This window comes from Scaptodrosophila lebanonensis, unplaced genomic scaffold (genome assembly GCF_003285725.1).
Source record: "Scaptodrosophila lebanonensis strain 11010-0011.00,11010-0021.00 unplaced genomic scaffold, SlebRS2 tig00000024-arrow-pilon, whole genome shotgun sequence".
Taxonomy (NCBI): domain Eukaryota; kingdom Metazoa; phylum Arthropoda; class Insecta; order Diptera; family Drosophilidae; genus Scaptodrosophila; species Scaptodrosophila lebanonensis.
Genome location: NW_022060538.1, coordinates 13,816,620 through 13,828,845, shown reverse-complemented (window position 1 = coordinate 13,828,845; position 12,226 = coordinate 13,816,620). Strand labels below are relative to the sequence as shown.

The 12,226-nt window shown below is 40.2% G+C and overlaps 3 protein-coding genes across 3 annotated transcripts; 1 reads left to right on the top strand and 2 right to left on the bottom strand.

The window, feature by feature from the left end:
* Positions 1-763: 763 nt before the first annotated feature.
* On the bottom strand, positions 764-3,951 carry LOC115621357 (aminopeptidase N). The gene is made up of 4 exons (XM_030514979.1): positions 3,347-3,951; positions 2,423-3,292; positions 1,129-2,356; positions 764-1,067 (listed from the first exon to the last, which is right to left on the bottom strand). The coding sequence occupies exons 1-4, from the start codon at positions 3,943-3,945 to the stop codon at positions 816-818; spliced, it is 2,949 nt and encodes a 982-aa protein (XP_030370839.1). The 5' UTR covers positions 3,946-3,951; the 3' UTR covers positions 764-815.
* Positions 3,952-5,854: 1,903 nt separating this feature from the next.
* LOC115620322 (endoplasmic reticulum aminopeptidase 1) lies at positions 5,855-10,085 on the bottom strand. The gene is made up of 6 exons (XM_030513515.1): positions 9,646-10,085; positions 8,481-8,639; positions 7,928-8,411; positions 7,639-7,874; positions 6,289-7,543; positions 5,855-6,226 (listed from the first exon to the last, which is right to left on the bottom strand). Exons 1-6 carry the CDS (start codon positions 10,083-10,085, stop codon positions 5,942-5,944), a joined length of 2,859 nt encoding a protein of 952 aa, XP_030369375.1. The 3' UTR covers positions 5,855-5,941.
* Positions 10,086-11,199: 1,114 nt separating this feature from the next.
* Positions 11,200-12,023, top strand: LOC115621549. Its single transcript, XM_030515217.1, has 3 exons — positions 11,200-11,339; positions 11,407-11,817; positions 11,882-12,023. The coding sequence occupies exons 1-3, from the start codon at positions 11,208-11,210 to the stop codon at positions 11,945-11,947; spliced, it is 609 nt and encodes a 202-aa protein (XP_030371077.1). The 5' UTR covers positions 11,200-11,207; the 3' UTR covers positions 11,948-12,023.
* Positions 12,024-12,226: the final 203 nt, after the last annotated feature.

Genomic DNA, 12,226 nt, shown 5'->3' with positions numbered 1-12,226 from the left:
TATATATATACTTGATCAGCATGACAAGACGAGTCGATCTAGCCCTGTCTGACGGTCTGTCCGTCTGTCCGTATGAACACCTGGATCTCAGAGACTATAAGAGATAGAGACACAAAATTTTGCACAAAGATGCCTTATGTGTAGCATTTGGCCTAGAAGCACCAAATATTAGTCCAAGATGCCTTTCGTGAATACGGAATTTCCCTCCCTCCCCCCACTCCCCTGCAATTTGTGCTCTTCCATAACTCCCGTAATTCTTTGAATTTCGAAGACATACGAAGGCATACGCTCACTCATTTTTAATTTTTTTAATTTTAATAAATTTTCTAAACACATTTACAACAGAGTATTTCAAAGTCAGGACACCCGACTTTAGCTTCTCTACTTGTTTGTATTATAGCTGTTCAGAATTTCAGGGTACAAGCTTAAACTTCCGACGGGCTAAAGTTTTAAGCATTAGTTTCCGACCATTCTGATCAGAGTGGTTCCCAGCGCTGTGCGTAGTCCGACCACGTGCCAAATTCATAAACCAATCAATACATTTATGCAATGGATTGCTATAAGCCAACTGAAATATCACGGCTATATTAATTCGATGAATTGGCGATAAGATTTATCAATATATCAAGTGCTGCTATAAAACGTCGATAACAACAAAAAGGAACAATCAAATTAAGCGCTAAAATGGTTATCACATGAGTAGGAGTATTTTATAACAAAAACAAACACACACACAAATAGCCCTTTGCACTTGGGTGACAAATATTTGGTTAAGAAACTATTGAGTTTATTAAAGAAAATTGTGTCTGCGAAACTTAAAACAACTTATTTAATGCCAGCATCAAAGCGCACACAATAGTGGTTATGGAAGCAGTAAGCGCGCCACTGCCATCACCTCCTCCATTGTTACCTTCTTCCTCCTTTTGGTAATCAATGATCCAATTCAGCAGAGGATCGCGATGCAAGTTCAGCCACTCGAAGTTGGCATTTATGGCAGCCTCTACTCGAGTGTCTAGGTCCGCGTTGACCAGCTCTGACCCGCTTACCGTTTCAACCAATGCATTTAACTGAAAAGAAACATAACATTGCCTTAATAATATAGCTATTTTTGGTTTAATCAGCACCTACCCGAGTCCGTTGGCTCTCGCTGACAACATAACTGGCGATTCCGCGTATGGCTGTATCCAAGGGCTTTGAGCTTCCCGTCCCTAGTTTACCATATTCCTCCCAGTTTAATTCCAAAAACTCTAAACTAGCGGTTAGGCCCACCTCACCGCGAGAATAAGCTGAGCTGAGTATTGAAGTGCGTTCGGACTCCAAAAGGATATTGTTGGTATCGATAGAGGCTTCAATAAAGCTACTTAATTGCGATTTTGTTTGTGAGCAACCAAGGGCCGAAATGTAAAACACGCGATTCGAAGCAATTGTGGAATTGAGTAGTAAATTAAGGACATCATTGTAAAGGGCATCCTCGGTTTGGCGTAGGCCATTGCAATAGATTTGGTTCTGCAGTGTTGGCTCAATTTTGATCCCATCTCTCAGACCTTGTTTCAGTTTATTGTTGGATTGCACATAGCATTTCTCGCTGCCCACCTGACAAGCCAAGCTTATAAGCACTACACGCAAGTAGTTGTTCAGATAATGTTCGCCGGGCACCTCGTTGACACCGATCTTGTCGAAAAAGTCCTCAACCAAATTAATCACAAAGAGTTGGAATTCGTTGTAATTGGCATCGCCTCGGAGATACTGATCGTAGGTGGCAAAAATACTGTTGGCAATAGACCAGGGTGCGTACTGATCCTCATTCTTCAGATATACCAACAGATTGAGCAGAGTGCCCTGACTCAGGCGTTCGGTGGCCACAAATCGATAGGTATCATGCAATAGTTGAGCCCGATTGCGTGGATGTATCTTATGAGTGTGTCGAATCAGACCATCGGCGATCAGTTCCAAATTGCGTTCATCGTACAAGATGCGATAATAACCAGTGGACTGTTTGTTCAATATAAGCCAATCATTGCTAGATAGGTCGTTTGCCACCTTGAGTGTCGGTTCATTAAGCAGGTAGAAGGAGGCGCTCGTGTCACGGAAATCAGGATTGGAGGCTACTGCATAGTTAATGGGCACGTACCAATTTTTCGAATTCGTAGTGCTCTTATCGTTGCTGTACCGCTCCTGTTTAATGGTGAAGGAGCCATCTTCATAATTTCGTTCCACTGTCAGCAATGGATAGCCGGCCTGTTGCGACCAGCTAGAGAATATGTTGGCAACTGTTGTCGGCAAATTATAATTTAACTCATCTGCTGCTTGCTGAAGCGAATCAAACAGATCCCACTCATCACAGGACTGGAATTCGCTGTAATTAAATGCAGTTATTGGAAAATATGGAAAAGAAATTGAAAAATAATTATGGATGTCTTACTTGTCAGTTAGATACTTGTGCAGACCCAGTCGGAAGACGGGATCGGTCCAAGCGTTCTTAAACATGTAGAGCACACTAGCAGGTTTGGCATACGAAAAGGTATTGTAGCGTCCAGAAATTTCTGAAGGAGTTTGCACATAGTGTGTCATGGGCGTGGCAGTTTCAGCTGCGTCATTTATCAGCGCGCTATTGTAGTCACTAACATGGAAAATCTGGTATATATTCCATTCAGGGTAGGCAATGTCATCTGATTCATAGGAGAATATTGTGGCGAAGCCCTCCTTGAGCCACAGATAGGTCCACCATTGAATGGAAACTAGATCACCAAACCACATATGTGCGTATTCATGTCCAATAATATTAGCGATATTCGTCTTGGCATTAACAGTGCTTCCCTCTTTAGTCCACAACATGTATTGTTCACGATAGGTGGCTAAGCCCCAATTCTCCATGGCGCCCGCAGAGAAATCTGGTATGGCAGCCTGATAAAGTTTGGGAAGCTTGAAGGGCACATCAAAATAGTTTGCCAAACTTGACTCGAGGAGCAAACCAGACCACAGCGCCCACTGCTGTTGACCTGTCGAACCTTTGCGGGAATATACACGCTGGGGCAAGCCGTGGAAAGATCCTTCCGTATATTCAAAGTCGGATATAATGAAAGCCAATAGATATGTGGACATTATGGGGGTTGTGTCAAAGGCAGTTACACCTTCACTGCTTCTCTCCGCATTCACGGGCATGTTCGATATAGCATTGTACGTGGGACTATGATTGATAGTTATAGTAAAGGTAGCCCGCTTCGCCGGCTCATCGTAGCAGGGGAAAGCATGACGAGCATTTGTGCTCTCAAACTGGGTCGTGGCGAGATAGCTGAACAGAACAGACGTTATGTGAAGAAATACAAGCCATGGTCTAAGCACTTACTGCACTTCATTATTTGCATCTGTGTAGGAGGACAAGTAGAATCCGCCCATATCTGCGCGTAAGGTGCCGTTATATTCGATGGTCAGCTGCCATTTTGTGCCCGCCAGAAAATTTACAGAATTATCTTCGGGGGTTAACGACAGGAATTCAAGCGTAGAGTTGTAGTCGATTGTAAGTGGAATGTCTGTCGACGTTGCCGATTCAGTATCCCTAATGGTTGCCTTAGTACTTGTCGTTTGACGAGCGTGGAGAACTATTGTCCTTGTATCTTCGATCACATTTATATTAATACTAACAACACCAACAAAGGCTCTCTCGCCAGTATGCACATTTGTAGTCAGTTCAACATCGTAGTGGACTGGCTCTGTGTTGTTGGGCAAACGGTAATTAGCTACTTCGTCAGCTCGCGGGCTGATGATGTCATATTTGTAGTATCCTTTCGTTTCGTGTTGCCCAACATCCAAGGGACGATCGTCATATTTGTAGTATCCCTTTGTTTCGAGTTGTCCATCATCTAAAGGACTCAAGAGAGATGCCTGCGTTGGCAGAAAACTGGCAACCACCAGCAGAAAGCAACTAATTAATCTAAAACGCGCCATGGTATGCGCTTAAAAAATTGACGACTGAAAGTCCATCGTAAATTGAATGCGTTTATAAAGGCTTTCAATATCTAATCCTTGAATAGACCAATAAAGATACCGCCATAACCAATTTGGTAATAGTTCTACGATAAAAAGCACATTGAAACTTATCGGTTGTGAGTTTATTTGAGCATAGTAAACAATAATGCCTTAAATTGGTCAATTACTGAACTCGTGCTCTAAATATAGTATGTATGTACTATACCGACTTTTCATTGTCTCTCGATTAGGAAAAATTCTCAAGTCCAACTGTATCTAAAACGGATGCATTACATTCAGTTTTGTTTTTAATATGCGTACAATGACTTCTAATATTTGACTGGCGAGACTGATTATCCATAACAGGCATTAAGCGATTCAAGTCGTTATCAAATCGGAATTGCTATGTTTAGAATGGAAATAATATCAGTTACGGGCAGCACGTACTCCTAATAAAGGCATTTTAATTTATGCGTTTAAATTGCATTAAAGTTTACAAATTTTTGGTTGGAAATATTGCTTATGTCTGCTTCAGAATATTTAAAAAATTGTTGTATATATTTCAAAGATCTACAGTTGCGAACTTGAAACTTCGGTGCCGAATTCCATTCCTATTTTTGTCCTTTATATCAATATTGATAACATTATTAATATGGAATAATATAAATTTGCATAATAACCAACTAAAGTTCGTAAAGTGACTTTCAAATAAAAATATGATATTTTAAGAGAGCCCTTGTATTAGAGTTTGGACTTCGACTTGGTCATTGTTGACAGTAGGAGGAGCAGAGAAAAGACAAAATACATTATAAAATTGAGCTGAGAAGTTATATATTGTAGCTTACAACAAAAAATAGAAGGAGAAATCTGGTCATGGGTCAGGATCTATTTATGAGTAGTACATATGGACTCGTGTGTGTGCTATCTAAATGTTCAAAAGTGGCATGATTTAAATATAAAAGTTGATATTAAATTATTGATCTGACATGGTCGATTTTGATATCTAATGCACTATATGTCCATAAATTTCAATGCGACAGCTCTAAAACAGTAATATTGATTGAAACAGACAGACAGATATGGGATTTTAAAATACGCGTATTTCGTGTACGCATTTAATTTTTCTAGCATACGTATAAAAGCAGTTATGCACTTAAGTACTTTCATAATCACTATGTACTGTGCTATCGCGCTTTGAACATCTATATGGCTGCTGAACAATATAAGGTGTGAACTACTGTATGAAGGTCGACTTGGAAACTGTTTATAAAATAGCTGCTCTACCCAATTTTGTTTATATTTAATAATTATGTATATCAACATCGTCTTTTTCCGCCTTCTTCTACTAATTTGTTTAATTTAATTTTGTTAAAATAATATACTAACATATTCAATGTCTCTGCGAGTCTTGTCCTTTAAAGTACAAATCGTTTGAAAGGTAATCATGAAAAAAAAACAATTTTTTTGAGAGAAATCCATTAACCATTTATCCAGTCAGTAAGGACAAACTGCTTTATAATATTGCGGTTAATTGTTATCAATTTTTGTTTAAATCGCTGAGCTTTTAAGACCTTTGCAAATGGGTTAAATATTACATTAACTTATATCTTATATTTTTAAGAAGGAGGTGTTGCAGACCTAATGCCGTCTGACAGTTTCCATGCAAAGTAGTTTCTCAGTTTTAAATATTGTGCATATATCCTTTTTCTGCTAGCAGACAATTTTGCAAAGCCACAACGTCATAATAAGTATGTTTGTGTTTAAATTAATGATACTTCCATTTATATATAAATACATTTAAAAAGGGGAATACAGTATACAATCTTTGACTCACGACCCCGAATATGTAGCATATACTTGTTTTAACATTAATTGAATTTGCATCTAATTTCAACATTTTCCAATCTAATTTATTTTATTAACTTAAACTTAAAGCTTAGAATGGCTTAGGATGGGCAAAACTAAAAATGTCCTGCTATAACCGCACGTGTAATGCTCTACTCATCAATTGGGTGGCTGTGCGCCACAGACTATCCGGCCGAGCTGAACCACTGACCACGTTAAGCGATGCTGAAAAAACGCCCGTGGGATTGTCATTAACCAGCCATTTGTGTATTCTCAGCTCGAACTTGTCCAAAAACTGTTCAGTATTCCTAATTTTTTTGCCTACATTGCCTGAGTTGATGTCGATTAATAATTCTAACGCATCGGGATTAACCAATTTCAGTTCCTTGGCTATACTTTCATGTAAGCTAATGAGCTGTGGAAATAAAAATAAGATAAGAATGTGCTGAGATATGATTTCGTCGTCTATACACTTACGTATGCCCTTTGATGTTGAGGCATGTACTCGGCAATGCGATTGAAGTGATCAACAAAAAATTGTGATTGACAGAGCAATTTGTAGTGTTGTTCGAAAAAATTCCAGACCACAGGACGGGCAGCCATATTTGATTTAAACAGATAATAGAGATACATCATTGATTCCTTATTGTTCATGATATGATGCGTCGTATTCTCGCCCAACAATATGTTCAGGTACTGGAACAAGTGCTCGCGATTTTGTGTGCAGCGCAGCGAATAGATCAAATCATCATAGTATACAGAATTACGATCGGAACTCTGCAGTAACTGCAGCACCTGGCCGAACTCCTCATCGCTTAGGTATCTTACGCCGAGGCAGAGAACTGTATCGTACATGGCGTTGAAATCATGATCGTTTTGGAACTGAATCCTCTTGAACATGTAGTCGCGTGCCAAATTGTGCGTAAAGTCGAGACACTCTTGCAAGTCCGCCATGCACGCCATTTCAAGTATCTTGTGGTCGATCAGTGCAGCAGCTGTTATGGTATTACGGGGGTCAGAATTATGGAAGCGTCTGTGAAACGTTGGCGAGACTAAGCGCCGCACAAAGAGCTTGTACAATGGAAATGCCGAGCTATCGAATAGGTTTCGTCTAAAGAATTCGATGGTGTCAGCAACTAGATTCCAGGGAGTCAGATCCTCTTCAAATTCCAAATACTTGAGCAACTCGAATACCACCTCTACCGATTCGATCTCATTGTGCTCGATCGCCGATGTGAGGTCCTGAAAGATCGCCGCTCGATTGCCAGCATGTATAAGCGTGTGATTCTGCTGAAGCTGGCTAGCAATGGCACGCAAGTTGTCGACGTCATAAAGCACATGATAGAAGCCCGTCTGCTGCTTATTAACAATCAGCCAATCGCGGCCGTCTAGCTGAAGACCCAGCTCCTCCAGGGTAAGCGTAAGGTGCGACTGAGGCGGCATGAAGTAGTCGACATGTGTTTGCTCGAAGTCTGGACTCTGCAAGGTGGCAAAATTGAGGGGTATCCACCAGCGTTCGCGCTTGGAATGCTTCGAATGCTGACTGAACGTGATGGTGCCATTCTCGTAGTTGCGCGTCACTGACAATATTGGTATCCATTCGCTATGCGTCCATGAGAGTAGGATCTCTGGTACTGAATGCACCCAGGATTGCTCCCGAAAGCGCTCATCTTCAAGTAACACCGTCTGGAGTGAGTCAAACAGCTTCATCTCGTTAGCCACTGTGTACTGGCTGGCAGATAAAAGAGAGACTGCTTCAAATTAATTGCAATTAACCAGTCCAATTGTAATGCTTTTGCCCAGCCATTGGCACGCAGCTTGACTCACAATTTCTGAAGATAGTGACTTATGCCGCGTACAAAAGTTTTCTGATGGAAAGCATGGTGAAACATCTTAATGACACACGCGGCACGTTGGTACGTGATGATGTCGAACAATGACATAATGTCGGACTCCTTTTCTACATAGTGCGTCATAGGACGAACGGCTAGGTAGTTATAGGTATAAGCACGCTCGGCAATTTCCGTTATAAAGAATTCCATCACCTTTTGCTCGGGATAAAGCTGAAAAGGATTTTCTTTAAAAGCTTAACTACAATAATAAGTTGGTGGCATACCAAATCGGTGATGAGATAGCCAAAGTATGTGGCAAAGCCCTCGTTCATCCAAGCATACGTCCACCATTGGGGAGATACCAAATTGCCGAACCACTGGTGTGCAATCTCATGATTCTGCGTTAATGTGTCCTTAAGGCTTTTATAAATATCGGTCGGATGGTCTTGTATTATATTATCCTCTTTATACGTGATGAGACCCCAATTCTCCATAGCAGCGCCATAGTTTTTCATTAATGCGACATGATCCAATTTCTCCAGCGGATAACTAATCCCAAAGTAATCTTCAAAAGCTGCTACAGTTCGGACTGCGTTCTTCAATGCCCGCTCCCCCTTTTCCCTCGTTGCTGGCGAGGTATAAATGCGTTGCGTCACACCGCGATATTTCGCAGTAATATTCTCAAAATCGGAAATGACGAATGCCACCAAATACGTGGACATGGGTGGCGTTGCGTAAAATATGGTAGTTGCAAGTTCATCAGAAATGCTGTAAATGAAAAATGTAAAAGAATAAGTGAAATATAGTATAGTAGTAGATTTAGTTAAATCAACTCACCCGTGCTGTTGCACATGGTGTACAGGCATATTAGATATGGCCGTGTAATTGGCACTGTGTGTCACCTTTATGGTAAAGTTGGACTTAAACGCCGGCTCATCGTAGCAGGGGAAGATCAGTCGTGTGTATGTCGGCTCGGCTTGAGTGGCGGCAGCATAGCTGTAATTAAAATTGATTGCAGTTAATTATAGGGGGCTTGAACCAAGCCTGAGATAGCTTAGAAATAACTCCCGGCTTTGGGAACGTATTTAAATTTGATTTGAAATTTAACCCATAATTTCATAGGTCAAGATCGTGGGTTTCTCATGAATAATTATTTTGGCGTCATCCGTTGCTGAAAACTGGAAAAAATCGGAATCGTTCATCTAGCCTAGCCTTAGAATTCTTGGCACTGATTCATGATTAATTATAATCATTTGGAGCAGCTTATAAAGTCTTTTTTATTTGATCCACTCTAGTAGAAATTTAAGCTTTGCATCAAAGGGAAACAAAAATAAACGCTTATTATCAGAGAAATCAATCAATGAAGAAACTTATACAAGTTCTAAAGTCAAACTGAATCATAACAAATTGTTTGTTTTTGATTATGTAGCACACATTCATGAGTGTTTACTTATTTATTTTCGATGTGTTGATTGTGTCGTAAATATGTCTTACTTGTGTGTTAGACAGTGCTGCGCCTATCAATAGGGCTCAGTCACTGACATCGTGTTCATTTACAAAGAAACAGATTGCGCATTCATTAACATTGTGTAGTATTAGGCATGTACATGTATTTTAATACATACAAGTATTTGTACATACAAGTATGGACTTAATCGTTGTCTGCCAGCTGACGTACGTTTATGAATTGATAAGGTCCGAGCTCTTGACGATTATATTAATTGTGTTTGGAGTCAAGACTGTGCCGGCAGATTTAATGAAAAGCGTGCAAAACAAAAGCAAAAGTATAATGGTCTTTACCCAGTTATCGGCCATATGTACTGGTATTTGTACTGGTAGTATATGTGTGGCCGATTGTGTGTTTTTATGTAATCGACGCTCTTTTTAAAAATGAAGAATGAATTGCATTGTTGTTGGCATTGAATTTAGCGCCGGCAGCAACAGCAACAACTAATCTCAAGCTTATCATTGGACGGCAATTTTAAATTATGTTTACACTCACACAGTCTGATTCGATTCGGTCTCATAAGTCATCCAATATAGACCAATGTTACGCTTTTGCATATCTGCTCTATAAATTATCTCCACTATATACCGTTCCCCCTCTTTAAATTTCTGATAGTTTTCAGGCGAATATATGATGAGAAAACTGCCGCGAGGATCGTAGGTGTGCAAAAGATCCGAGATTGGTTCGTTGGAGTCACGCGCGCGCACAGATATTTGCAGATCTTTCAGTTCTTTGGCATGGAGCACAATTTCATGCGTAGTCTGCCTAATCTCTATGTCTATAGTGGCATTTCCGTTGAAGCGTAAATCACCCAGGTGTATGTCACTGCTGATATGTATCTGGTAGCTTAGGGGATATGTATCATTGGGTAGACGTAACGGGCGCTCGAGTGCGGCAAACTCTCCCCGAACGGTTGACAAGCCCAAAGATATCATAAACACAAAAACTACTATGTACGTTATCATATCGACGAGCTTAAGTCCGAAGGTGCACCCAACCGAACGCGTTGGCAACTCAAATAAGACTGAACGAGCGAGCTGCTGGCGCTGCTTCTACATTAAAGTAATCTGCGCACTCATGAGGCTGATAAGATAAGGTCGGCGATGGTCAGGAGGAGACGTAAAAGAGTCTCTCAGTTGTTACACGCGCCAAAATACCAAAACACTTACAGCCTCGATTATTGGCTATTGAAATATTACTTATGGCAGGTCAGGGCTTTTGCACTTGGCCACCATCCTTGGCCCACAATCGTCACACTCTCGAACTCACTTTCGTGACCATTTGTTTGCTCTCTCTCTCTTTCTCTCTCTTTCTCTCTGTCTCTCGCTCTCTCCCTCCTTATCAGACAAGCATGCACTTGAGTGCTTTTATGAAAGCTTTTCTTATCGATCGAACAGATGCAGTTCAAGTGCCTAGTAAGAGTGTTAATGAAATGCTGATCGTGATAATGCCCCTTGACGGAATGTGAGCACAGGATATAGTAGCTTGAAAACTAGAGGAAATATTGGGATCTTAGTAATAATATTATTATTATTCACAATAAACGTGTATTTGAAATATCGTAAAATGGTTTTAAAGTGCTATAATTAATGAAATAAATGGCGGTAAATATCTATAACAGCAAAAATATACAGAAACAATTGAAGTAGATATATTTTTATCTGCGCGAAAGCTTTATATCTCAAGCTCATCCCTAGCATTCCTCTCTATAAAAACAATATTTGCTTACAGTTTCCAATGAAGTCATGGAAACTTAGGACATATGGGCGAACTCATAGGCTTCAATAGAACGTAAAACTTCGAAATGCAGCTAATAAAGCTGATCTCCCATATTTGTTTGTAGCGAGCTAAATCCAAGTCTTGCGATTTTGCTTGCTCTGGCACTCTCTGCCCACTGTTATGACTTTCATACTTACACTATATTTCTCTTCCTCTCTCTCTCTCTCGCTCTCTCGATTGCTCGCTGATATTCAGCACAATTTTGTCAACAACGACATTTAAATTCGAGTCTTGGGCTCTCAATGCAACAGTCGAAGATCTACTTTCCAATCGACAAGATGTTGCTCAACCGCCAGCTCAGTGTTATTTTACAAATCGGCTTGTTATTGTTTGTAATCAGCTGTGTGGATGCCCAATATGCTCTCCGGGATCAAACGGCACCCAAGCAGTGCGCGCGATTTGGAGAATATGTACGTGAGATTGCCATTATCAATGTACTATATTCTATAACTGTATAGATGTTTTCTCTACTTGTAGTGTCAAACCCACTTGGATTGCTGTACCAAGATATGCTTGACTTACTTGTATCGCTGCACAAGAAGCTATAGCAATATCTATCCGTATCCATTTCTTAGTCCGCAATACGAGCAACCCGGCTATAATAGCTATACGGACGTTCTGGATAACACATTCGGTGAATATCAACCGAATGTAGTCACTTATGGACGACAAACGAGAGCTATTGAAGATCAGGTTAAAATTGTGGCCATCGACGCAGCTGGCGATAAAGAAAGTAGCAGTGAGTCAGCGGCGAAAGTGACTGAGACGGATGCTTATGAAACTATCACCGAAGTTGCTGCAAATACTGAACAACCAACTGAAAGCAGCAATGCCATCGAACCTGAAGACTCTGATACCCGTCAACAATGCAAGGCAGTGGGCTCTAAAGTAGGTTTGCTAGGTTGTAACCTAATTGGGGATTAATAAACGCTGTATATTTAATTCTTTTTAGTGCTACCGAAATGAGGAATGCTGCACAGTACGCTGCCATGGCTTTCTGCATCAGTGTGTCACCTAAAATCCATTTTAAATATTTGTATTTACTTACGCATTACCTGCCAAATAAATCAAACATACATTTCTTTTAAAAAATATGGGCCAATGCCGAAGCCTTTTTGGTATTTATTTACTTCAGCTGTACATATATAATCGAGTAACTGTGATTGGTCTTTATTTATTTTGGCAATGATGAAAACAAATTCTTGCACTTACAATTGCAAACAAAGAACGCAATTGTAAATATAATTCCATAATAATTAAATACTCGTATATATAGTATGTACCTTTGTTCGTACTA

What these genes read in the sequence shown, in the direction of transcription:
- LOC115621549 (XM_030515217.1), top strand. Translation starts at nt 11,208, where the DNA reads ATGTTGCTCAACCGCCAGCTCAGTGTTATTTTACAAATCGGCTTGTTA. An exon ending in GCGCGCGATTTGGAGAATAT is followed by an intron (nt 11,340 to 11,406) that starts GTACGTGAGATT and finishes CTCTACTTGTAG; the next exon opens with TGTCAAACCCACTTGGATTG. An exon ending in GCAAGGCAGTGGGCTCTAAA is followed by an intron (nt 11,818 to 11,881) that starts GTAGGTTTGCTA and finishes AATTCTTTTTAG; the next exon opens with TGCTACCGAAATGAGGAATG.
- LOC115620322 (XM_030513515.1), bottom strand. Translation starts at nt 10,085, where the DNA reads ATGATATCTTTGGGCTTGTCAACCGTTCGGGGAGAGTTTGCCGCACTC. An exon ending in ACCGAATCGAATCAGACTGT is followed by an intron (nt 8,640 to 9,645) that starts GTGAGTGTAAAC and finishes TTTTAATTACAG; the next exon opens with CTATGCTGCCGCCACTCAAG. An exon ending in CTCAACATCAAAGGGCATAC is followed by an intron (nt 6,227 to 6,288) that starts GTAAGTGTATAG and finishes TTATTTCCACAG; the next exon opens with CTCATTAGCTTACATGAAAG.
- LOC115621357 (XM_030514979.1), bottom strand. Translation starts at nt 3,945, where the DNA reads ATGGCGCGTTTTAGATTAATTAGTTGCTTTCTGCTGGTGGTTGCCAGT. An exon ending in GATGCAAATAATGAAGTGCA is followed by an intron (nt 3,293 to 3,346) that starts GTAAGTGCTTAG and finishes TGTTCTGTTCAG; the next exon opens with CTATCTCGCCACGACCCAGT. An exon ending in CACAAGTATCTAACTGACAA is followed by an intron (nt 2,357 to 2,422) that starts GTAAGACATCCA and finishes ATTTAATTACAG; the next exon opens with CGAATTCCAGTCCTGTGATG.